At 43.7% G+C, this 25,711-nt stretch overlaps 1 protein-coding gene across 1 annotated transcript in view; it reads right to left on the bottom strand.

Moving 5' to 3' along the window:
• Positions 1–605: 605 nt before the first annotated feature.
• Positions 606–25,711, bottom strand: part of LOC308336273 (serine/threonine-protein kinase 17A-like) — a 75,608-nt gene continuing 50,502 nt past the window's right edge. The window contains exons 2-7 of the mRNA XM_080793584.1: positions 13,326–13,538; positions 4,296–4,446; positions 3,906–4,032; positions 3,443–3,491; positions 2,812–2,991; positions 606–2,161 (exon numbers count right to left, since the gene is read on the bottom strand). Of these exons, the coding sequence (XP_080649710.1) occupies positions 1,720–2,161; positions 2,812–2,991; positions 3,443–3,491; positions 3,906–4,032; positions 4,296–4,446; positions 13,326–13,538 (1,162 nt within the window). The 3' untranslated portion in view covers positions 606–1,719. The remainder of the gene's footprint in view (positions 2,162–2,811; positions 2,992–3,442; positions 3,492–3,905; positions 4,033–4,295; positions 4,447–13,325; positions 13,539–25,711) is intronic.

The following is a 25,711-nucleotide window of genomic DNA, read 5'->3' as shown; positions in this document are numbered from 1 at the left end:
CAACTGCATATCTATGTTGATGAATTGAACAAGGTGGACCCTCTTGTAAACAAGTGTAATGCTTTATTGGGTCATCCACTCACAGTTAACAGTCTTTGCATTGAGTTGTGCTTGAAATGTAAGCAAAGCAAAGTTCTTTGTTTACCCAGGGAAGTGGACTAAGCCAAGGATTTGTTTACAGTCACACCCTGCTCATAGAACATTTCATGGTAGGGGTTCAATGCCTTGCTCAAAGGCACTTCAGCGGTGGTAATTTTAACGTGCCGGTCCGGGGATGCGAACTGCATGGCGACCTTCCGGTATCAAGAACGCTCCGCAAATCAATCAATCCCATATGTAATAGCAGTGGAACATTGTTGCTATTGATAAAAAAAAAGGACATAAAATGACGTTTGAATGTGAATAATTGATAATTGATTTTATTGTGGGCAGGGGCGGTAAATAAATAAGAATAATTGACCTCCTTCAGACAATTACCGAAACACTATACACTTTTTAAACATTGAGGATTATATTATTATAATTATGATTATGACATGCAACAACAAAAAAGCCCTCAACCCCATAATAACTTTTAGACATTTTATTTACAATATCATTACATTCATGTACATTTGTTTTCATAACAAAGTAAATGAGCATTTATTGGAGACGCAAGTTGACAAAATGTACAATAAGGATTCAATGGGTAGGTTTATAGGTCAGAGTAATTAAGAGCTTTCTCTCTACATGTGAAAAATAATCAGAGATTCATTACTTGTTTTATTTTATTTTACAAAGGAATCCTTGTGTTGCAATGAATGGCATGGCTTCTTATATTATACAGACAAACATGAAAGTCTTAAGAATTTAAAATTTGCTTCATATAATAGTACATTTGAATTAGAAAAACTCCACACCCGTTGGTTTAAACAATATCTATAATATATAACAAATAAACACATATTAAAAAAAGAATAATGCAATCCCACGTGGCCCACAAATCATTGCCTTTTTTTCTCCAAGCATGCATACATGGCACCAAGATAAAAAATTAAAATTTTAAATTAAATTAAAATTAAAAAAAAAATGAAATGGAAGAAAAGGAACCACACAATTATTTTGCACGAGGATCTGGTTTCGGAAAGCAGCACGGAGAGAGAGAGAGAGAAAATGACAAAAAAGAAAGATGGTTTGGCTTTGGTGTTGTGTGTTTTGACACTGAGAGAGAGTCTGTTCCATTCACTTGAATTCTGTTCCAAAATACAAATCAACTCCTTTACTTGCAGATATATTTTGCAGATGACGGGTGGATATGCATCTTTATAAAAACAAGCCACAATAACAGCCTCAGCTGTCGACGTTTAGCTGACATGCAGTTAGCTGTTAGCACACCAACCCAATCCTGCAGGAATATGAGAAGCAGGCTATTAGTGTTCTACTGGAATTTAACTTTATATATTCTCTTGCTATAATAATTACCTTTGGACAAAAATAGTCTATCTACAAACTCTTAACGAGTCGCAACGCAACACACCGTGAAGCTTTTAGATTCTGCCATGTTTGGCTTAAAAACTGCCCAGAGGTGCATCTCCCGAAAGTCTGAGTAGATCCCATTGTTTCTGAAAGTGAATTTTGATTAATTACATCTAAAAGTTAGGAGTTGATTTGCGGGCGGGGGGGGGGGGGGGGGCAGCTTCCTTCCCATTGGTCAGTAGTGTGTGGGTCAAAGGACAGAGGTCAGCAGATGAACTCCCCCTTGGGGAGGATCTCCTGCAGCCCGCCGATGAAGGGCTCCTCAAACTTGAAGCGCTTGGAGACGGCTTTCTGCTGCTGGCCGGTGGCGGCCGCGGCAGCCAGGACCTCCTTCTCGGAGGAGGAGGAGGTGGTGGTGTTGTGACGGCACTGCCCATGCAGCGTGTAGGCAGCCATGACCATCAGCTCCTCGTGCACCTCCTCCTCCTCCTCCTCCTCTTCATCTTCTACGTCCTCGTCCTCCTCCCTAGCCGCTGCAGGCGACTCCTCCGGGCTGCTGTGGAGGAGGGCGCTGGAGGCGGATGCTGCTTCTTGGAGCTCTGGGGCGGTGGTGGTGGTGGCGGCGGAGGGCTGGCCCGCCTCCTCCTCCTCCTCGATCTGCTGGAGCCAGGGGTGGCGGAGACACTGCTCTGCCGTGGCCCTCTCCCTGGTGGAGGACGGACGGGAGACAGAGACGCCATGAGGAGGGTTAGTTTAAGACATGTCTCGGCGATTCTATATATGCAAAGTGTTCGTTTTGACCACCAAACCCCAACCCATTGACCCGGCGTAGAACACCAACGCTTATTTCTTTATCAAGATTATATTAATTCCATTAAAAAAAAACTAAATGTATTTTAAACACAACAATACATGGCAATTTGAGGTACACTTCTTATATATCTGGAGGGGCGCTATCATGTGGGGGGGGTATTGTTTTAAAAATATGAGTTTGTAGATCTGCTATTTTTGAGGGGCGCCAGCCCCTCCAATGGCATGGCTTCCCGAGATTACGTCATAAGCACTTTTAATGTTTGTTTACCCGTCCCAGCCAAAGGGACTTTAAAGTTTGTTTAGGGTGAATTATGATATTATTTGTGCCAGACAAGTCTATGGACCTTTGCTTAAAAGGTTAAATAATCAGCGACATCATCTTGCTGATATAAATGCATCGTGTAATAAATGTATTTAACTTTTCATTTTTCACAGACACGAGAACGCCCCTCACTACTTCATACGAGTGTGATTATTTGTATTATTATTTTTAAAAGTTGTGTGAAACAATGTGTGCAAATCTATATAGAACGAGGAACTGACTGTGGCTTCTTCCGGAGCAGAGCCTGCATGAAGGCCAGCGCGGCGCGGTCCAGGTGGAGCAGCTCGTCCTCCGTGTAGCTCACGTTGAGCTGGGAGATGTTCAGGAAGGTCTCCTGCTTGTTGTCGCCCAGGAACGGAGAGACGCCCGTCAGCATGATGTAGGCCAGCACCCCGATGCTCCTGGAAATAACAAACGCAACGACAAGAGAGAGAGAGAGAGAGAGACAGAGACCGTTTTTTAACCCAATTCAGGACGGGAAGTGGGAAGCCCTTTTGGTGTTTCATACTTTAGCTGCTATTTTCTGAAAAATCTTGAAAATTGCGTCGCAAATCTCGGAATATATATTCTTTCAGAGCGAACGCTTTTTACTCAAACCTTTGCTTCATGGGCGGGTCCCTGGAACAACATATTTTCAAATGGGGGTCGGCGGCTAAATACATAATATTTATTGGGGTCCTTGACATGAAATATTGAGCACCACTGACATAGAAGCATAGCTTTATCAGAAAACTGTCAGGATTTACAAGACATTTAAAAAAATGTCTAAATGGGTTAAAACACCGAAGACTATTCATTTCAATGACATTCGACTCATCACTTGACAGATTTTAGTGGCGAAACCAGCCTTACCACATATCTGTCGCCGTGCTGATGGGTTCATAATTCAGGATTTCTGGAGCTGTGAAAAACGGAAAAAGAAAACAACACATCAAACGCATGCTGTGGCGTAAGGTAGTTTTTAGTGCAGCCAATATATTATGCAGCCTCTATATGACAATGGCATGGCCTTGCAGGCGTTCCCTAGTTACCACTCAGCACTAAGGTTGTGTACATGTGCTCTATAAATAAGATTTGATTTGATTTGACTCAAATACAGATTCTACACCAGTTCACGTGAGTATAGATTCATCAGGGATCCCATAACCTTCAAAATCTGCCTATACATGCCTCATTCTTTCTATCTATCCACCTGTAATAGTGGACAGGGAAACGTCAAATACGACAGGGAAAGTTCATAATTATATATACAGACAGACAGACAGACAGACAGACAGACAGACAGACAGACAGACATGTACAGTATGTTACTCACCCACATACTCTGGCGTGCCCATAATCTCTCTGAGTTCTTTGTGACTGCTGACCATTCTGGACAAGCCAAAGTCCACGATCTTAATGTCTCCCACAGGAGTGTCCCTGGTCAGCAGAATGTTCTGAGGCTGACGCACGGCCACGCACACGCACACGCGCACACACACACACACACACACACACACACACACACACACACACACACACACACACACACACACACACACACCATTAATATTTAGTTTGCGAGAATTACACATAACACATCACAAGTATAGTATAATGTGAGAAATAGACATTGCGAGGACCATTTTACTGGTCCACACAAGATAAATTGCTGTTTTATTGTTAAAACTCATTGACTGCCAAGAACGAGTTCGTTCGTGCACACCTTGAGGTCCAGGTGCACCACGTTGTTTCGGTGCAGGAACTCCACCCCCTCCAGGATCTGTCTCATTAACCTCTTCACCTCCGTCTCGCTGAAGGCCTCCTCCTCGCCTCGCTCCGCCACGCACTGGAAGTAGATCTCACCGCCCGCCGCACTGGAGGGAGGAAAAGACATTTCAACTCGTTTATATTATGTCCGCACAAAGGAGGTGGCACACAAGGACACAGATAGTAAAGGTACAGTATAGAGTTACCGTACATTTACAAAATCATGGCATGTGTTTTCGTGATACAACAGGCATGTTATTCAGTACTCTATGGGCTGTGGAGTCATTTCCAACGGCGCAGCACAGTATACGAGTGTGTTTGACCTCCCATCACCAACTCTATAAAACTATTATTATGACACGCATACTGTCCCAATTCCAGCCGTAAACCTCAAAGGGACAGGGATGTAATAGGCATATAGCTCATTATCTAGAGCAGTGCTTCTCAAAGCACTCGGGAGGGGTCCCCAGCAAAAGTATAGTTAATGCAGCGTCACAATCATTCTAACCATTTTATCCATTTATACATGGTGGCTATTCACAAATAGCAGATTTGTATCGGTCTCTGTCCGCCCCCCTTTTTAAAGGACTGTGCACCAAAAAATACCTAATCAACAATAAGGGCCTTTCTCGGCCTCACCCCTGTCCAATTGTTTATATTGTGTTTAGTTTCCAAGGTGGCCGCAGCACCATGGGCCATGTGGGGTCGACATCATAGACAATATATGCAGCTCAGTAAGACTGGCTGCGGCCAGCTTGGAAACTAAACACAGTATAAACAGTGGGAGAGGGGTGGCGCAGATATACAACACTTCATTTCCATCCAGCAGCTGTCTAAAAACCCTGAAGAGACCCCGCCCATGGAAGTTCTGGTGTGCCCAGGCTGACTGGGCTTCACATAGGGAGAAAGGGGGCCTAAGTTTGGGTGAAGCTCACAACTTGTCACGGATGCAACTTGTAGATATGCTATTTTCAGCATAATGTGACACAATTCAATGGGCAGCTGTCAGGCTGTCCCAAACATCATATTCTCCAATAATATTTTAAAGTTTTGTTTTCTGTTTAAGAAGTATAGAGATAGAGTACCGTTTCTTCTTTTGTAATGCCAACTCAAATACCTCCTGTGCGAACATGCCCGCAGTAACTCGCAGTGGCCAGAAGATGTCAGGCGAGAGTAACCTGGGCTTCTCACTTGTATGACAGTGACTAATGCACTCCGGACAGTTTTCTTGCCAAACCACCTACCATACCTTCTTCACACTCAGGGTCCAAGGGACACACGCTGACATGACTGCTAGAGAAATACCATAGCATGCATGAGTGCACAGCATTTAAAAAATAGACCAAACCCTGAATCTTTTTTTTTCTTTTTCTATTTGATGTTAGCTAAAATTAAGTCACTTTTAACTTTAAAAAAAACGTATACATGCTTTTATTTCCTCCCGGTTAGATTATTGTAACTCATTATTCACAACTCTTAGTCGCTCCTCAATTCACTGCCTCCGGCTGGTGCAGAATGCCAGACTTTTAACTAATACTTTTAGAAGATCTCATATCATCCAGTGCTTCATGCTGCCTTACATCATCTTCCAATCGACTGTAGAATTGTTTTAAAAATCTTTGTTATTCACCTTTAAAGCTAGGTGGACTGTCTCCAGTTTATTTAACTGAATTATTAACCCCTAAGGTTAATGTGAGAACACTTAGGTCCTCAGGCAAAGACCTTCTCGTTGTTCCTAAAACAAAATTAAGAACTAAAGGTGATGGAGCGGAGAGAAAGGCAGAGTCTGTCGATGCCTGTAAAAAGCTGCTAAAAACCCACTTGTTTTGTAACCATTTTGGTTCATATTATTGTCTACATAATGTACTGTGTATTTATAGGTATTTCATTCACTACTCTACTCTAATGCATTGGTACTATTGTTTTGTGTGATTCTATTGTTGATCTATGTTGATGCTCTTGTTTTATTTCATTTTATTGTACAGCACCTTATTGTGACATTTGTTTTGAAAGGCGCTTTATAAATAAATCTGCCTTACCTACCTTATACCAGACGTTTTAATTTACTCTACCGGTGACTCTATACCCCTGAGCCACTGCCACCTCATACAATGCAATGACATTATGATTAGGATACATAAAACCAAACTAAATTATGCTTAAACGGTTAATAACCTTATTCCTAAACTTAAACCCAGTAAAACTATGTCTAACCCTAAACGTATTTCAAACCGGCGGAAAAAAGCTGGGCGAGACGGAATTGGAATTGGAACACAACAGGAAAATAAACTCAATCCAAGGCTGCGGCAAACAGAAATATCTTTAGTTGATGTTTTAAAAGAAATAAGAGTGGCAGCAGACCAGCTGCAGTTTTCTGGGAGTTTGTTCCAGATATGTAAAAAAATAAATAAACCTTAAATGCTGCTTCCCCGCATGCGTTTATTTGCAGTCGTAGGGACAGAAAGCAGAGCTGTCCCCATGCAGATGACCTGAGAATATGTCTGGATGGTTCATGATATCAGCACAAGATCAGAAATGCATGCTCTAATCCATCCAAAGCATCACTAATAATAACAGGAACGTGTAGAGAACCGCATCAACGTGGTGTCACACCCCTACTGTATATACAGTAGGGGTGAGGAGACAACGGAAACTCACTCACTCACTACCTCGATCACTCAAACTGGGTACGAGAGAGAGAGAGAGAGAGAGGGAGAGACTTTTTAGCTTTTAACAACTTCATTATTCTTGAAATTCTTTAAAAATCTGTTACAAACTACAATAGGACCTTATCCCATTTATTTCAGAGCAATTCATTTACAAAAGTGACTCCCTCATCATTTACAGAAAAAAGCACACCTTCATAATCCCAACCCCCCTTAAAAACCTTCAAGTCATCATTCTTTTCACAAAATGTATATTCAAACAAAACTCTTGCTTTGACTACATTATTATTATTTTTTTTAAACTGCTAGACAATCACACCTCTGTCCTCCATCCAAACAAGTCGCCAATTTTGCCTGTCCAAATAGGTAATTTAGTAATCTGCCTTTCTGCAGAGAGACAGAGAGACAGAGAGAGAGAGAGAGAGAGAGAGAGTGTGAGTGAGTGTGAGAGAGAGAGAGAGAGAGAGAGAGAGAGGCCCAGGTCCCATGACAATGTGGTCCAACTAGGTCAGAGTGGTTTACATGACACAATGTCTGGGCACTGGCCCCTCCTAAATGTAAACACGCGCGCGCGCGCGCGCACACACACACACAAGCACACGCACACGCACACGCGCACACACACACACACACACACACACACACACACACACACACACACACACACACACGCGCAGCCACTTCCTGCACATGCTGCATAAATCCAGCGTTGGTATGTGACATATTATTCATTCCAGCGAGGCTCAGACTTTGCGTTGTTGTTGTTCAGGAGTCAGTCCGTATAGCCACCACCACACTATGCCAGATTATAATCACATGGACCCTGTAGAGTCAGTCTGTAGTATAGACCACCACCACCACTATGCCAGATTATAACCACATGGACCCTATAGAGTCAGTCTGTAGTATACAGACCACCACCACCACTATGCCAGATTATAATCACATGGACCATATAGAGTCAGTCTGTAGTATACAGACCACCACCACCACTATGCCAGATTATAACCACATGGACCCTATAGAGTCAGTCTGTAGTATACAGACCACCACCACCACTATGCCAGATTATAACCACATGGACCCTATAGAGTCAGTCTGTAGTATACAGACCACCACCACCACTATGCCAGATTATAACCACATGGACCCTATAGAGTCAGTCTGTAGTATACAGACCACCACCACACTATGCCAGATTATAACCACATGGACCCTGTCACCCTATAGAGCGCCGCAGTCCCGCCCCCTTTCATGACGAATTATTCCCAATGCATTTTTTCCCATAGACATTTCCAAAGGTATTTATTTAAAGACGGTTACGCCGCGGACAAAGCCAACTCGAGTCTTGACAACTCATGACAACAAACACAATATTTTGGACCAAATGAATAATTACAAAGAAGAAAGACCAAACAAAAGTGTTGTAACCTGCCGTTTTTTTCTTCTTTCTAATTATTTGTTCGGCCCAAAAAAATTAGTTTGTTGTCTAGAGTCAGTCCACCACCACCGCAGTCATTTTGGGTGGTCGTTGACATGAAATAGTCGTAGAGTGTGTGTGCGTGTGTGTGTGTGTGTGTGTGTGTGTGTGTGTGTGTGCGTGTGCACGTGTGTGTGCATGTCAGGAAAGATGCCAGCGTGGTTATATGAAGTGCGGCGAGGGGCACGGAGGTCACGTTAAGTGGCCTGACGGTAGAGACGGTAGAGAGAGTGTGATCGCTGTCCCGTAAATGAGTGAAATCGATGCCACACAAAGCGTGCTGTGTGTGTGTGTGTGTGTGTGTGTGGGGGGGGGGGGGGGGGCTGGGGGAGCCATCGATGGAGCTTTGATCAGGCCCCAAGTGACCTACATTCACTGTGTCAATCCATGCATGGCATGGCATGGCACACACACACACACACACACACACACACACGCACGTACACACATACTGTGGTTCCCCCCCAAAAAATGTAAGACGTTTGCCCGGGACCCAAACTAGTGAAAATGGCAGATCTACAAGCTAACAACGCGTCGCGTCAACAATCAAAGTGTATTAATATGTGAATAGAAACATGTCGTATATCGTTTGACATTGTATATTGCATCATATCGTATTTGCGATGCAAATGATCGGAATCGAATTCCATCTCAGGCTGTCATCTAAGGTGTGGCGCCTCTGGCGCTCTAGTCTGTATGTACAGATGTTTTTATGTTTTATGTGTTCTGCCCTATTATGGACCCCCCCAGGTTCAGGTTCAGGTTTATTTGTCATGTGTATAGATACAGAGTATACATACAATGAAAATTATTTTGCTCAGAGCACTCTCAGTCTTACATACACAGGACATAAACAAACATCTATAGTGCAAGAAAAAGACAAAAAAAAAGGAATAGAAAAGTGCAAGTGAAGTGCAATACAGTTCCCGTGAGTGTCTTGAATAAAGTTTGAATTGAATTGAATTGAATTGAATCTTTGTGCAATGCAAATAATCAATTCTAGTGCGTGGTATTTAGCAATTATAAGAAGAAAAGACGGTAGAAGGTTTAATTACTGTTCCAAATTCCATATCGGTACACTTGGTCTATCGATAAATGTGTGTATTCTCTGTGTTCATGACATGTCACGGTATGTGGATTTGTCTATATGCGTACAAATATACTGTCTATGTATTTTCCAGAGAATCACTGTGTTTACTTGTTTGTATCTTATGTAGCGTGATCGCGTCGCTGTTGAAATGTATCGCTGTACCCCGAGTTGAAAGAAACACATCCGTTGCTCTGCAGTATGTGGAGAGAAAGAGGTACTAAAATAAAGGACGTCTTTGCTGGCTGTTTTCTCAATTACACTATATGTACACGCACGCACACACAAACTATAGTGTACATCAGACGACAGGGGCTATCCCCCCTCTCTCTCTCTCTCTCTCTCTCTCCCTCTCTCTCTCTCTCTGGACTGGTAGCCATGCATGTTTCTGGCCAGTCACGTGGAGAGAACCCGGCTGGGTTGACATAATGAACTCAGCTGGAAGCCATCCACTAATGGGGCCATGGTGCCCTCATTCACTCTCTCTCTCTCTGTCTCTGTTTTGGTTTCTCTCTCTGCATCATTGGCATGCCAGGAGCAAAGCATACCCCCCCCCCCCCCCCCTCTCTCTCTCTCTCTCCATCCCATGGTTCTTCTCTCTCTCAACATCCTGGGATGGATCAATGGTTGCTGTCCCATTGATGTCGCCCTGACCCCCATCCGTCCAAAAAAACACTCCTCTGTCATCCCTCCCCTCCGCTCGCCCCACTGCCCCCGAAATATCTCTCAGCTGTCACAATAATAAGGACAAACACAGTACAGTCTGTCATGTCTCTCTCTCTCTCTCTCTCTCTCTCTCTCTCTCTCTCTCTCTCTCTCTCTCTCTCATTCTCTCTCTCTCGTGCCAGTGAGAGACTGAATCTGTTCCGCTCTACTTCCTTCTCTCTGTGCGTATAAATAAAAAGTCAAAAGTTGAAAGGAGGGCATCATGGCGGTGCATTGTGTGTGCGCCGAGTATGGAGCCAGGCCGGTCTCTCACACAGGCAATAATATGCCACTCACTCCAGTGTGTGTGTGTGTGTGTGTGTGTGTGTGTGTGTGTGTGTGTGTGTGTGTGTGCGACTGTATGTGCGTGCGTGCGTTGGAACTCGTACTGGGATTAAGGGCCGAGTTAGGGGAGCATATTAGGGGAGGCAATTAAAGGGGTGTTGGGGCGGAGGGGGAGACAGCACTGCAGGACATGTGTCACCAATGACATGTAATCCTGTCAAAATAAAAGGAGGACATGCCCCCGTCCCCCCCCCTCCGTCCCTCTCTCTCTCCTTCTCTCTCTCTCTGTCTCTCTCTCTGTGCGCGGGCCAAGAAAGCAGAAAGAAGACGCGTCTCTTCCAGGTTTTTAACCTAGTTAGGCCTGAAGTCTAAAAAAAAGTCTATATATATATTCAAAGATAATATATATTCAAAGAGCTGTGCCACATTTTCAAGATTTTTCAAAAATAGCAGACCTATACAAGCTTGTAGCTACAAGCTCATAGCGCACCACTCGGTGGCGCGCTATGAGCTTGTAGATCTGCTATTTTTCAATAGCTAAAGTATAACATGATGCTTAAACACCAAAAGGGGTTCCCGTTCAGAATGGATTAAACAGCTGGTGGAGTGGAAATGACACTCGCGAGCGGCTTCAACTTGCAGCTATAATCGGCAAGCTCATGAACAAACAAACAAAAAATAAAAGGCATGAAGCAAGGTGTTAAACAGCGTTAGTTATTGTCTGCACTCTGTGAATGGAAACATTACTTTTGTGAATCTAATTTGTGGGATGTGTGTGCGTGCGTGCGTGCACATGCATGTAATTGTGTGCATAAGGACAAAGTCAACCACACCGTACAATAACATTATGAACACACTGAGAGAGATATTATAGCTGGGCGATTATGAGGGTGAAAAAACGCATGTTTTCTGCAAAAATCGTTTCATTTCAGTTGCATGTCAATAAAACAGGATACGTTGATGAACAGCGACTTCTCCAGGCCAATAAAGGCACCACGGGAGTTTTGTCAACCATCATCGCTATCCTTTAGATGCACGTCTGACTACGTGGGCCATAATCCAACATTTATAGTTAATGGTTGTCAGTATATTCAATATTATGGTCATATAACCGTACATTTGCATTTGGCCTCAGTTGGGTCGCTCTCCTCCTGTGATGTGACGGGTAGGTCGTTCGGAGATTCGGAAAGTATACGTGCCAAAAGTCGGCTCAGTTCACAGAGTGCTCTGGCAACGATCTCTCTTTTCTTTTGGAGGGGCGCTATAGCGCCTCCCAATGCCCAGCTTTGTGTGTGTTTGTTGTGTGATTTTAAGCAATGATCTGATTGGCTGAGCACCCCATGGCGATGGCTTGATTGGCTGAGCAAAGTACATATTGAGGATAAAAACCAGAAGAAAAGTGAAGATTGTTGCGATTATAGCCGGAATGAGATGACGTATGATGATGTATGATGATAAGAGCGTCCCTCACTTCACACGGGTGTGATTTCTTTAAGGAAAAAAGAAAAGAAAGAAAGAAAGAAAGAAAGACAAAGAAAGAAAGAAAGAAAGACAAAGAGACAAAGAAAGATATAAAAAATGAAAGAAAGAAAGAAAGAAAGAAAGAAAGGGAAATGCCGTTACCTTACTTGACCTTGTAATAGCACCGCCATGACCTCCAGTCATTGTGTCTCTGGTGACACGCGCTCATAGTGTTTCACCTGTTAATATTTAACGAGCACATAGCGGACAGCCTGTCGCGCCGTTCCGCTCTGCTCTGTCCTGCTCTCCACCACGCACCTGCCCCGTGGTCTCTCGTTATTCACCCACCCTCGTCCAAGCGGTCCTGGCGGGACGCGCCACCAGGACCGCCGCAGGTCAGGTGTGTGTCCATTCACCTGCCGAACCTATGACCGACGCAACGCCCCCTGTCTTAGTCGCTGGGGTACAGGCTTTAGTTTAGACATGCTATTGGTCCGACTGTCATTAGACCGGCAACCTATACCTCAAACCTAAACCTAACCGCAAGCACGGGAGCAGCGCATTTCGGCAGTTGTTTTCCGCATGTCGGTCAGTTGGTGTGTCTAATCTACCTGTGCGTCCCAGACGGATGTCCTATAAAACAGACTGGGGTTCTCAACGTTTTTGGCTGCAGGGGAGTCGGGACCGCCGGAAATGCTTTGGCCATGTCTCGCTAATTGTTACTTTGATCAACGTTTGCCTGTTGTCTCTCTCCTAATGGTACCAACATCAATACAGCATGGAATTGTGGACTAAATAAATGATTTATTCAACGATACTAAAATATTCAAAGTTTTGGTGTGAGAGGCAAAATCTCATCAAATGGTGGTCCGTGGCTCAGGAGCCCGAATAAATAATGGGCCCTTGATATAAAAAGGGTTGGAAACCACTGTTGTGTAAGAGACAGCCTCTCAGACCCAACGCTGTGTGTTTACCAGTACAGTACTTACAACTCCAGCACCAGCACCATCTCTTGAACCCATTTAGACCTGAGGACGATTCTACAAAAATACAACAGTTTTCTGAAAAACCTCAAACATTTTCATGTCAAGGAGGACCCCCAAAATTATATGTAATTGGCCGCCGACCCCCATCTGAAAGTATGTTTTTCCAGGGACCCCTCCCAGAAGCAAGATTTGCGCCACATTTTTTACGATTTTAAATAGCTAAAGTCCAGAATGGGTTAAGGAAGGGAGTGAACGGTGTACTTACAACTCCAGCAGCAGCACCATCTCTAAGGAAGGGAGTGAACGGTGTACTTACAACTCCAGCACCAGCACCATCTCGGAGGCCATCTCGTAGACCTGGTGCAGGTTGACCACGCGCTCGCTGGCCCGGGCCAGCTCCAGCACGGCCACCTCGTGCACGATCTCCGAGCGACAGTCCTGGCCCTTGCGTCGCTTCCGCATGAACTTGGCGGCGTACTCGCGGCCCGTGCGCTTCTCCACGCACTTCCGGACCACGGCGAACTTCCCCCTGGAGGACACAAAGAGGGCGAGAAAGAGGCGGTTAGGGGAATTGCCCCGAACGGGAAACTATATAGGCCGAAACCCAAAATAGCGAATATAGAGGGTATGAGTGAATGGCAGATGGGAGTGGCAAAGTGAATTTAATGTTGTTTAAAGGCATTTGATGCAATCAAATAGGACTTTTCTGTTTGGATGTACGGGCTGTCGAGGCCAGAAAGTAGGTTTTTTTGCCACTCAGTAGGCGTTCCCGCGTAACTTCTGGGTATGATGATGATGTCACGCGCATACCCTCTATAGGCTGAAAACAGAATAGCCAAATATGATTAATATTATATATATTATATAGATATATATATATATTTTTTTTAAACAGTTTTTGTGTACCTTTGTTGTATATCTATACATGATTAACGGCAAAAGACATGATTACCATTTGATCACGTCATCACAACAACACGGTAGGTTAATGAAACCAAAAGGACCTATAAGGGTTCATTTGGATTCCTTTTACACTCTCAAGAGTTAAAGATCTATAAAGGGTCCATTTGGTTACCAACTCTCGTCACAAAGTGTTGTATAAGCTTGCAGTTTCTGCTATGTTTTGAAAGATGTTTGAAAATGTATGTGGACATTTTTTCAACACGGAAACGATTGACGATTATGCAAAAATAGAATTATGATTAATCTCAGATAATTGCGATCAGGTGATAAATTATGTGATAACTGTGACAGGCCTGTAGGGGATCGCAAACGTTGTCGGCCTGAGACCCGAAAGATCCATTCGGTGTCTGTCCCCCACTGAGGGCCAGGAATTACAATAGCCCTAACTTAACTTCATTCATATTTCATAAATAGCGAAAATATCTCTATACTATACACAGATTTCTGAAGAAAAAAATAAAAATAAAAATGAAACTGGTTTAGAGCTCTCTCTCTCTCTCGCTCTCTCTCCTTTGTGGACTGACCTAATTATAATTAGGACTGGTATGGTATAGAGGCCGGGCCATTGTGTGTGTGTGTGTGTGTGTGTGTGTGTGTGTGTGTGTGTGTGCCATTTTGAAGATGCCCGCGCATCCACTTGCACTCTATGAGCTGCTTTCAAAAGCCTGTATCTCGTAGAGAGGGAGGGAGACCCGCACACTACTGTCACTTGCTGGCTCAAGAGCTTTTAATTTAATGTCAAATGCAACGTTTCGGTCTTTCGACCTTCCTCAGGTATGATTCAGTCTGCTGCTTTGTCGCCGACGCACCTGTTGTCATAATAGTACGTCGAGGTCTTCCCTTCAAAAAGCCTGTATCTCCAAATCGGCACAATGAATGTCGTTTCTGGTGAAAACAAGGTTTTTCAACGGCCGACAGCAGGCGCTGTGATACTCGGTCAAGACACCACACACAGCATTTTGTCATTGTAACATCCGGCTACGGATATTTGGCTCTTAAAAATAAGGGTTGCGCGCGATAAAACCTTGGCAATGCACAAGAGATAGATTAATTAATGCTGGCGGTCAAATGGTTTTAATGGAAACTCTGAGTTGAGTCTACACATGGAACCATTTATTTATTCTCTATTCACAACAATGGATAACAAACATCTATACCACTATAATGCAATATGACGTAGTAATTAGCACACAACATGAATGTGTGCTATAGTAATTAGCAAACAACATGGATGGTCATGTTTGTGTAAGGCTGACTTGTATGTATTTATTCTAATGCTCATGTGACAGCCCAGAGTCCAGAATGGTTTATTGTTTATGGTTTGTTTGTGATTCAACGCCTAAGGGTTGCAAATAGCTTTGAACAATGTTCCAAGGCTATTTATTTGACTCTCAACGGCTTATCGTGATTAGCCTAGCTGAAGACGGTATCCTCCAAGAATACTACAAGTAATAATAATAATAATAATGGATTTTCTTTATAATGCACTTTACATTCCATGGAATCTCAAAGTGCTACAATAGGCAGATGCATAAAAGAAGAAACATCACATAATTAAAACGATTAAAAACATCAAGGGAAACAAAACAATTTGGAACACGAGGGCATAAAGTCAAGAGGTAAAACACAAAGATTGAAAGGAAAGCCTTGTTTAAAAGGTAGGTCTTTAGTCCACTCTTAAAGATGGGGTGCCGCAATGTTTTTCCACCCTAAAACATGATCATCAGATCTTATGGTTATATAATATTTTTCAAAAAAGTGTGTTTTTATGTGCACACGCCCACCAGTTCATTAAGTATGCCTGGTTTGCCTGATGGGTGGTGATCCACCTGAACCAGCTGTAGTTGTATGATAAAAGGGGAGGGGCTGATAGTGTGATGTCACTATTACTGTTTATTTAATTGGCCCGTTCAGCCTCCAGGAAGAAACCCCAAATACAAAGTTACAAAGGGTAGTACTGTCACCTCAAACATTGTGGCACTCCATCTTTAAAAGAAGTAGCACACTGAGCCTGACACACACACACACACACACACACACAGTCACAGAGGCGCGCGCACGCGCACACACACACACACACACACACCCCTTTTTTTACTACCTTTTATGAGGATTTCCTGTCTTTTATATATATATTTATATGTGTACGTCTCTAAATGTTCTGATGAACTGAAAATGGTGGACCCTGTACAAGTGTAATGCTTTATCAGTTTGTCGTCCACAGTAACAGTTTTTGTATTGAGTTAATAATAATAATAATGAATTGCATTTTTATAGCGCTTTTCCAAGTGGAGTATATTTTGAAGTGCTTAGCTTGTCTAAAAATGTAATATGCTATCATGGTACCCCAACTTTCAGCAGCTGTCACAAAGTTTCCCAAGGGAGTTGGGTTGGAACAAATGTATAATGTGATTTGATAGAATCATGAACACATCTGTGAAGAAAGCTAGTGGTAAGCATTTTCTTTTCCAGATTTGCCACACATTTAGCAAATTTTCTCTAACTAGTGGGAGAGTTTGAAATTATTTACTATATCCTGTCCGTGATCGGGTTACAGCTCGGACGGGGCTGAACCCTGAACTCACAACCGAACTTGAACTTCACAGCGCTCGACGCTTGGTGGCGTCTCCCGTGGTTCAAGTTCGGTAGAGACGGCGCCCCTCCGTCATCGTCTATGGGGAGGATTTCAGTGACATTTGCACAGCACTTTTCGTAGTGCGCAAAGCGCTTTACAATGGTTCATTCATTCATACATTGGGAGGTGACGCCGGAAACAGCCGACACCAGCGTCCTCACTTCCTCACTTTATTTTGTCATTCTTATGTGATCATTGTGACAGATCTGTAGGGGTCTGAGGGCCTTGAATTACAATACCACTAACCACTGTTGTGATCTATTTACTAATAGATCACAACAGGTAAAGGTCAATGGAAATTTATCCAAATTATCATCGTCTACCGGCTACCGGCTCACCTCAGGGTTGTGTTTTGTCCGCCTTCTTATTATACAAATGATTGTGTTAGTCAGCACACCAACAGATTAATTATCAAATATGCTGACGACTCCATCATAGCAGCTTGCTTGGTGATGATGAAGTTGGTCAAGTACTTGAAGACTTTCTCTCCTGAAAAGTGTGGGGATGCCTTTCTCCAACTGAATGTCTTGAAAACCAAGGAAATGTGTGTAGACTTCAGGAGATCCCCCCCAGTTCCCCAGAACAGTGTTGTCCATGGTGAGCAAGTCGACCATGGTGTCCACTTACAAATACCTGGGTACTACATTTGACAGCAAGCTCAAATTCGATGTGAACTGTGAAATATTGTGCAAGAAAGGCCAACAACGCCTCTTTTGCCAGGGGCCAAAAGCAACAGGTATGAGTTCTCCTTCGTGCCTGTAGCTATATCCAGGCTGTAAATGTAACTTGTCACCTGACTCAACTGTATTAATTATTTATACAACTGTTCTGGAAAAGTTATGAATTATAATGTTACACTGATACCTTGAACTGCCATCCTGTTTTAATGTTCTATGTGTACTATGTGCCTTTTTACTGTGTTTTTGTGTTTCATGTTACCTGCCTGTGTTATGCCTTGCTGTAAAACCAAATCGCCCCACGGGGACAAATAAATAAATAAACCTGAACTTAACTTAATTCATATTTCATAAATAGTGAAAATAGCTCTAAAAGATACTACACAGATTTCTGAAAAATAAAATAAAACCAATTCCTTGGTTGGTCAGAAGAAGTAACTGTAGTAATATCAAAATTTCATTCCACTTTTGTCTTTTTTCTCCCTTTTTGGGGCGACTCCTCTGTGTGTGTACAACCAGAGGGGGGGCTCATGGTTGGGTAGTTTTTTAATTAATCCAAAGCATTATGTTGTACTTTAGCTGTTGAAAAATAGCAGATCTACAAGCTCGTAGAGCGGCACTCGGTGCCGCACTACGACCTTGTAGATCAACATATACCTTGTGGACCAACATATTTTCAGATGGGGGTCGGCGGCCAGTTACATATATTTTTGGGGGTCCTTGACATGAAAATGTCTGAGAACCACTGACATAGAAAACATGGGTTTTTTCAGGATTTATAAGACATTTGTAGAATCGTCATCAGGTCTAAATGGGTAAATTAACTCATCCTCTCTTCAAGGCATTTACACAGCAGTAACGTAAACATGGTGGAATAGCAGTTGGCCATTATTTCTCCGGGATATTTGCAACCAGTTTGCTAAGGGCTATTTGACCGTGATGTCTGGAGAGCTCTTGGGCTATAGGAGTAAGTAAAGTAAGTAAGTATTTGCCTCAACAAACACATTTGTTACGCCGGGGAGTACTATATATTCCAGGAGCGACACTGGGTCAGGTGTACAGAACCTTCCAAGGAGAAAGAAATACTGGAGGTGAGTTCAATAATATTGGCTTGCTAGCATGCAATTATTGCTTATACGAGAATGACCTAAATGATGTTATTGCAATTCATTGACAATGTACACTGTCTGTAACAGGTGTTTCACATTCTTACAGAAAATGAAGATGCAAATTGTGTTCCTGCTCTCTGCTCTGTTGGTCGTCATTCATGGCGCAGCACTGCAAAATGCGAAAGCTGAGGATAACGCAGGTAACTCATTTCATGTAATTTGATGTGATGTCATACAGGGTTGATTTTGACAGCAAAGTTTGATTTGAGTTATAGTTGAATAGTTTTCATTTAGTTTTAGTCACATTTTAGTCACCTGGAGTAATTTAGTGTCTAGTTTTAGTTAGTCTCTCAAGACAGACTCTTGACTAATAGATAAGTCATTTTACACCTGCTGCATGCTGAACATAGCCTGTGTCTTTTACTTATACTGGATCTCTTGTCCATATGTCCACTAGTCCCTTCCTAACATTTTAGTCTAGTTTCTATTTGTTGACGAAATTGCCAATATATTTAGTGCATTCATCCAAGGCGCTTTACATTGACTGCATTACATTCACCCATTCACACACACATACATACACCCATTCACACACACATTACATACACCCATTCACACACACATTACATACACCCATTCACACACACATTACATTCACCCAGTCACACACACACACACACACATACATACACCCATTCACACACACACACATACATACACCCATTCACACACACATTACATACACCCATTCACACACACACACATACATACACCCATTCACACACACATTACATACACCCATTCACACACACATTACATTCACCCATTCACACACACATTACATTCACCCAGTCACACACACACACACACACACATTACATTCACCCATTCACACACACATACATACACCCATTCACACACACATTACATACACCCATTCACACACACATTACATTCACCCAGTCACACACACACACACACACACATTACATTCACCCATTCACACACACATTACATACACCCAGTCACACACACACACACACACACATTACATTCACCCATTCACACACACATTACATTCACACACACATTACATACACCCATTCACACACACATTACATTCACCCAGTCACACACACACACACACACACATTACATTCACCCATTCACACACACATTACATTCACACACACATTACATACACCCATTCACACACACATTACATACACCCATTCACACACACATTACATACACCCATTCACACACACATTACATTCACCCAGTCACACACACACACACACACACATTACATTCACCCATTCACACACACATTACATTCACCCATTCACACACACATTACATACACCCATTCACACACACATTACATTCACCCATTCACACACACATTACATACACCCATTCACACACACATTACATACACCCATTCACACACACATTACATACACCCATTCACACACACATTACATTCACCCAGTCACACACACACACACACACACATTACATTCACCCATTCACACACACATTACATTCACCCATTCACACACACATTACATTCACCCATTCACACACACATTACATTCACCCATTCACACACACATACACACACACATTACATTCACCCATTCACACACACATTACATACACCCATTCACACACACATTACATTCACCCAGTCACACACACACACACACACACACATTACATTCACCCATTCACACACACATTACATACACCCATTCACACACACATTACATTCACCCAGTCACACACACATTACATTCACCCATTCACACACACATTACATTCACCCATTCACACACACATTACATTCACCCATTCACACACACATTACATTCACCCATTCACACACACATTACATTCACCCATTCACACACACATTACATTCACCCATTCACACACACATTACGTACACCTTTGCCAGATTATGACAGAGGGAAACCATGCAAGGCATACATACATCGTCTTGCTCATGGACACTTTGACGCCAACTCTCGTGGAGCCCACAGGGATCGAACCGGGAACCTCACAGCTTCCAACCGGCTGCACTATACCGGCCACTCTACCGCTGAGCCACTGCAGACAGTGCAGAGTGATGCGACTATAATATTGCATGCTGTAAACTGACACACACACCTCTGTTTGTTATTGTGTTCCTGTGTGTAGACATCCAGGCTGCCGATCCAGGCCGTGGGGGGCCTCGGGGGCTTGCCGCGAACGACGCCGGAGCGGATGCGATGATGGCTGCCGATCCAGGCCGTGGGGGGCCTCGGGGGCTTGCCGCGAACGACGCCGGAGCGGATGCGATGATGGCTGCCGATCCAGAGCCATATCGTCGTCTCCGTCGTCCTCACACTTATCATCGTTATCCCCGTACATATGGCCGTCGTAGTCGTAGTCGTAGCCGTAGTCCCTATTATCGTCGTAGCCGTAGCCGTGGTCACCGTAATCCATATTACCGTCGTTCCTATCGCCATGGTCACAGATATTTTGGATGAGGTGAGGATAGAAAACCGCTTCTAAACACAACTAAAACACAACTAAAACTAAAGGGCGAGCTCGCGCTGTAACAACAGAGCTTCTTGACACTTTGACTGCAGAACCCGATTTACTCAAGTTAATTAACCGTGGAACACTTTCCCTGCGTTCCGCGAGTTTATTTTCTCGATTAATGCACGTTTTTAATCAGTTTATCTAGCTATCTATCTATCTCTAAATGTGTTTGTGTGCTTGTTCCACAGCGCCGTGAGGAAGACACGCAGAGGAAAACCTGGACTAGAGTGTCACCATTGTATTTCATAATATTAATTAAACGTCAATTTCCTCGTCATATTATGGTTGAGTGAGGCCACAAATAAAAGCCATTTCACCCAATGTGTATGTTGTCTTGTTATTCCCCGGTGAACAATGAACATGCCAGTAGTTGTCTACTGTATGTCTCTCACTCAAATATATGCTGCACGCTACAACAATTACAATTTACAACTAGAAATGCACTCTGTCGAGGTGAACTTACGATCAGCCCCCTCTATAAAATATTATACAGTGTAGCTACCTTGAAGCGTACCTTAGTTACGTCACCGCCAACAGCCAATAAGGGACAACCATTCTTACCGACATGCATACATGCATACATGCATACATGCATACATGTAAAATATGGCATTATAGTTGTGCTTTGACCTTTTCTACAGCCTCTGTAAGTGCTTCAATAGACTCTAAAAATAACCACTCATACTGTAAGAGGCATGAGGGCGAGAAGCACGCATCCACCTGGGTGACAGCAGACTGCTGGGCGAGCGCTGGCACTTTGGAAGGGGGGGTCCGATCAACATATCCGCCTGGGTGACAGCAGACTGCTGGGCGAGCGCTGGCACTTTGGAATGGGGGGTCAGATCAACATATCCGCCTAGGTGACAGCAGACTGCTGGGCGAGCGCTGGCACTTTGGAATGGGGGGTCTGATCAACATATCTGCCTGGGTGACAGCAGACTGCTGGGCGAGTGCTGGCGCTTTGGAAGGGGGGGTCCGATCAACATATCTGCCTGGGTGACAGCAAGCAGACTGCTGGGCGAGTGCTGGCACTTTGGCATGAAGATTTAGTCAGATCTTCATTTTCGGGCCTGTTGAGAACTCTAGTTTTCGCCGGCTGCACAAATAACTTTGTAGCAGGCCCGTCTAGAGTTTGAATGGACAGGTATCAGTCAAAAGGGAGACATCGAAGAGGAAGGAAGGGGAAGGATCCACATATGGAATGTCAGAACAGGTAAGCTCCATATATGGAGATCTAAGGGTTTGAGGTTTGAGGTCAGATGCAGAGTTGCTGGCCAATATTGATGACATCAGGGATTTCCATCCCCGATGATGTCACATGCTCTCTCACCCCGACCAGAGCCATAGAGTAAGACAGAGTTGCTTTCTTCACAGATGTGTTCATAAAAGGTGTCTACAATCACATAAACATTTGTTCCAACCCAACTCCCTTGGGAAACTTTGTGACAGCTGCTGAAAGTTGGGGTACCATTAACAGCCAATATAAGGAAAAAACAAAATGTGTAGCATGTGACATGTCAAACTAGGGGGTGTGGTGTATTATGAAGAATCATATAGCATATTCATAACTACCTGGTTAGTCATAATTGTACATATAACTTTAACTCTGTATTTCTGTCTCACATTTTCTCCGGTGCTCTCCCAGCTTTCAGTATTTCGTATAGTAGAACTAGAGTGTTTGGTATAGTTCAGATACCACAGGGGTTTTCATGATTCTGAATCCATTGCAAGCATTAGGTTTGCACACAAAACACAACAAATGCCCATAGCCGTCACATTAAGGGCAAGTGGCTATGGCCGGATTTAGCCCAAGGAGTATTTTCGTGCACAACTAATGCTTGGAATAGATTCAGAATCATGAAAACTCCCTAGTTTGACACGTCACGTGCTACTTAAAGCATAATGATTTTTGGGGAATTTTGTCTTATATTGGTTGTTAATGGTACCCCAACTTTCAGCAGCTGTCACAAAGTTTCCCAAGGGAGTAGGGTTGGAACAAATGTATATGTGATAGTAGACACCTCCCTGAACACGTCTGTGAAGAAAGCTAGTGGTAAGCATTTTCTTTTCCAGATTTGCCACACATTTAGCTAATTTTCTCTAACTAGTGGGTGAGTTCAGGTTTGAAATGATTTACTATATCCTGTCCATGGTCGGGTTACAGCTCGGACGGGGGCTGAGCCCCGAACTCACAACCGAACTTCACAGCGCTCGACGCTTGGTGGCGTCTCCCGTATGAGTAACCACTCATACTGTAAGAGGCATGAGGGCGAGAAGCACGCATCCACCTGGGTGACAGCAGACTGCTGGGCGAGCGCTGGCACTTTGGAAGGGGGGGTCCGATCAACATATCCGCCTGGGTGACAGCAGACTGCTGGGCGAGCGCTGGCACTTTGGAATGGGGGGTCAGATCAACATATCCGCCTAGGTGACAGCAGACTGCTGGGCGAGCGCTGGCACTTTGGAATGGGGGGTCTGATCAACATATCTGCCTGGGTGACAGCAGACTGCCGGGTTGAGCGCTGGCACTTTGGAAGGGGGGGTCCGATCAACATATCTGCCTGGGTGACAGCAGACTGCTGGGCGAGTGCTGGCGCTTTGGAAGGGGGGGTCCGATCAACATATCTGCCTGGGTGACAGCAAGCAGACTGCTGGGCGAGTGCTGGCACTTTGGCATGAAGATTTAGTCAGATCTTCATTTTCGGGCCTGTTGAGAACTCTAGTTTTCGCCGGCTGCACAAATAACTTTGTAGCAGGCCCGTCTAGAGTTTGAATGGACAGGTATCAGTCAAAAGGGAGACATCGAAGAGGAAGGAAGGGGAAGGATCCACATATGGAATGTCAGAACAGGTAAGCTCCATATATGGAGATCTAAGGGTTTGAGGTCAGATGCAGAGTTGCTGGCCAATATTGATGACATCAGGGATTTCCATCCCCGATGATGTCACATGCTCTCTCACCCCGACCAGAGCCATAGAGTAAGACAGAGTTGATTTCTTCACAGATGTGTTCATAAAAGGTGTCTACAATCAGCATGTGACATGTCAAACTAGGGGGTGTGGTGTATTATGAAGAATCATATAGCATATTCATAACTACCTGGTTAGTCATAATTGTACATATAACTTTAACTCTGTATTTCTGTCTCACATTTTCTCCGGTGCTCTCCCAGCTTTCAGTATTTCGTATAGTAGAACTAGAGTGTTTGGTATAGTTCAGATACCACAGGGGTTTTCATGATTCTGAATCCATTGCAAGCATTAGGTTTGCACACAAAACACAACAAATGCCCATAGCCGTCACATTAAGGGCAAGTGGCTATGGCCGGATTTAGCCCAAGGAGTATTTTCGTGCACAACTAATGCTTGGAATAGATTCAGAATCATGAAAACTCCCTAGTTTGACACGTCACGTGCTACTTAAAGCATAATGATTTTTGGGGAATTTTGTCTTATATTGGTTGTTAATGGTACCCCAACTTTCAGCAGCTGTCACAAAGTTTCCCAAGGGAGTAGGGTTGGAACAAATGTATATGTGATAGTAGACACCTCCATGAACACGTCTGTGAAGAAAGCTAGTGGTAAGCATTTTCTTTTCCAGATTTGCCACACATTTAGCTACATTTCTCTAACTAGTGGGTGAGTTCGGGTTTGAAATGATTTACTATATCCTGTCCATGGTCGGGTTACAGCTCGGACGGGGGCTGAGCCCCGAACTCACAACCGAACTTCACAGCGCTCGACGCTTGGTGGCGTCTCCCGTGGTTCAAGTTCGGTAGAGACGGCGCCCCTCCGTCATCGTATATGGGGGAGGATTTCAGTGACATATGTACAGATTTTTGGGGGGGTTTTCTGGGAGGTTATTATAAAGAATTGCATTTGCATAGCACTTTTCGTAGTGCGCAAAGCGCTTTACAATGGTTCATTCATTCATACATTTGGGAGGTGACGCCGGAAACAGCCGACACCAGCGTCCTCACTTCCTCACTTTATTTTGTCTTTCTCATGTGATCATTGTGACAGACCTGTAGGGGTCTGAGGGCCTGGAATTACAATACCACTAACCACTATTGTGATCTATTTACCAATAGATCACAACAGGTGACAGGTGGTCAATGGAATTTTATCCAACCTATTATCATCCTCTACCGGCTACCGGCTCACCTCAGGGTTGTGTTTTGTCCGCCTTCTTGTATATTTTATATACAAATGATTGTGTTCGTCAGCACACCAACAGATTCATTATCAAATAAGCTGACGACTCCATCATAGTCAGCTTGCTTGGTGATGATGATGAAGTTGGTCATGGCCAAGTACTTGAAGACTTTCTCTCCTGGTGTGGGGATGCCTTTCTCCAACTGAATGTCTTGAAAACCAAGGAAATGTGTGTAGACTTCAGGAGATCCCCCCCAGTTCCCCAGAACAGTGTCGACCATGGTGTCCACTTACAAATACCTGGGTACTACATTTGACAGCAAGCTCAAATTCGATGTGAACTGTGAAATATTGTGCAAGAAAGGCCAACAACGCCTCTTTTGCTTGAGGCAGCTCGCCAAATTTCAGGTTGACAAATCCCTAATGAAACTGTTCTACAGTGCCTTTATTGAGTCAGTTATCTCCTTCTCCATCAGTTGTTTGGTTGGAAACCTAAACTAAAAGGACAAAAACCACCTTGGTAGGATTGTGAGAACGGCCTCAAAGATTGCCGGAGTTAATTTCAGTAGTCT

Source organism: Protomyctophum bolini, assembly GCF_963924005.1.
Source record: "Protomyctophum bolini genome assembly, chromosome: 21".
Taxonomy (NCBI): domain Eukaryota; kingdom Metazoa; phylum Chordata; class Actinopteri; order Myctophiformes; family Myctophidae; genus Protomyctophum; species Protomyctophum bolini.
The sequence above is the reverse complement of the archived record's forward strand: the minus strand, read 5'-3'. Positions and strand labels throughout refer to the sequence as shown.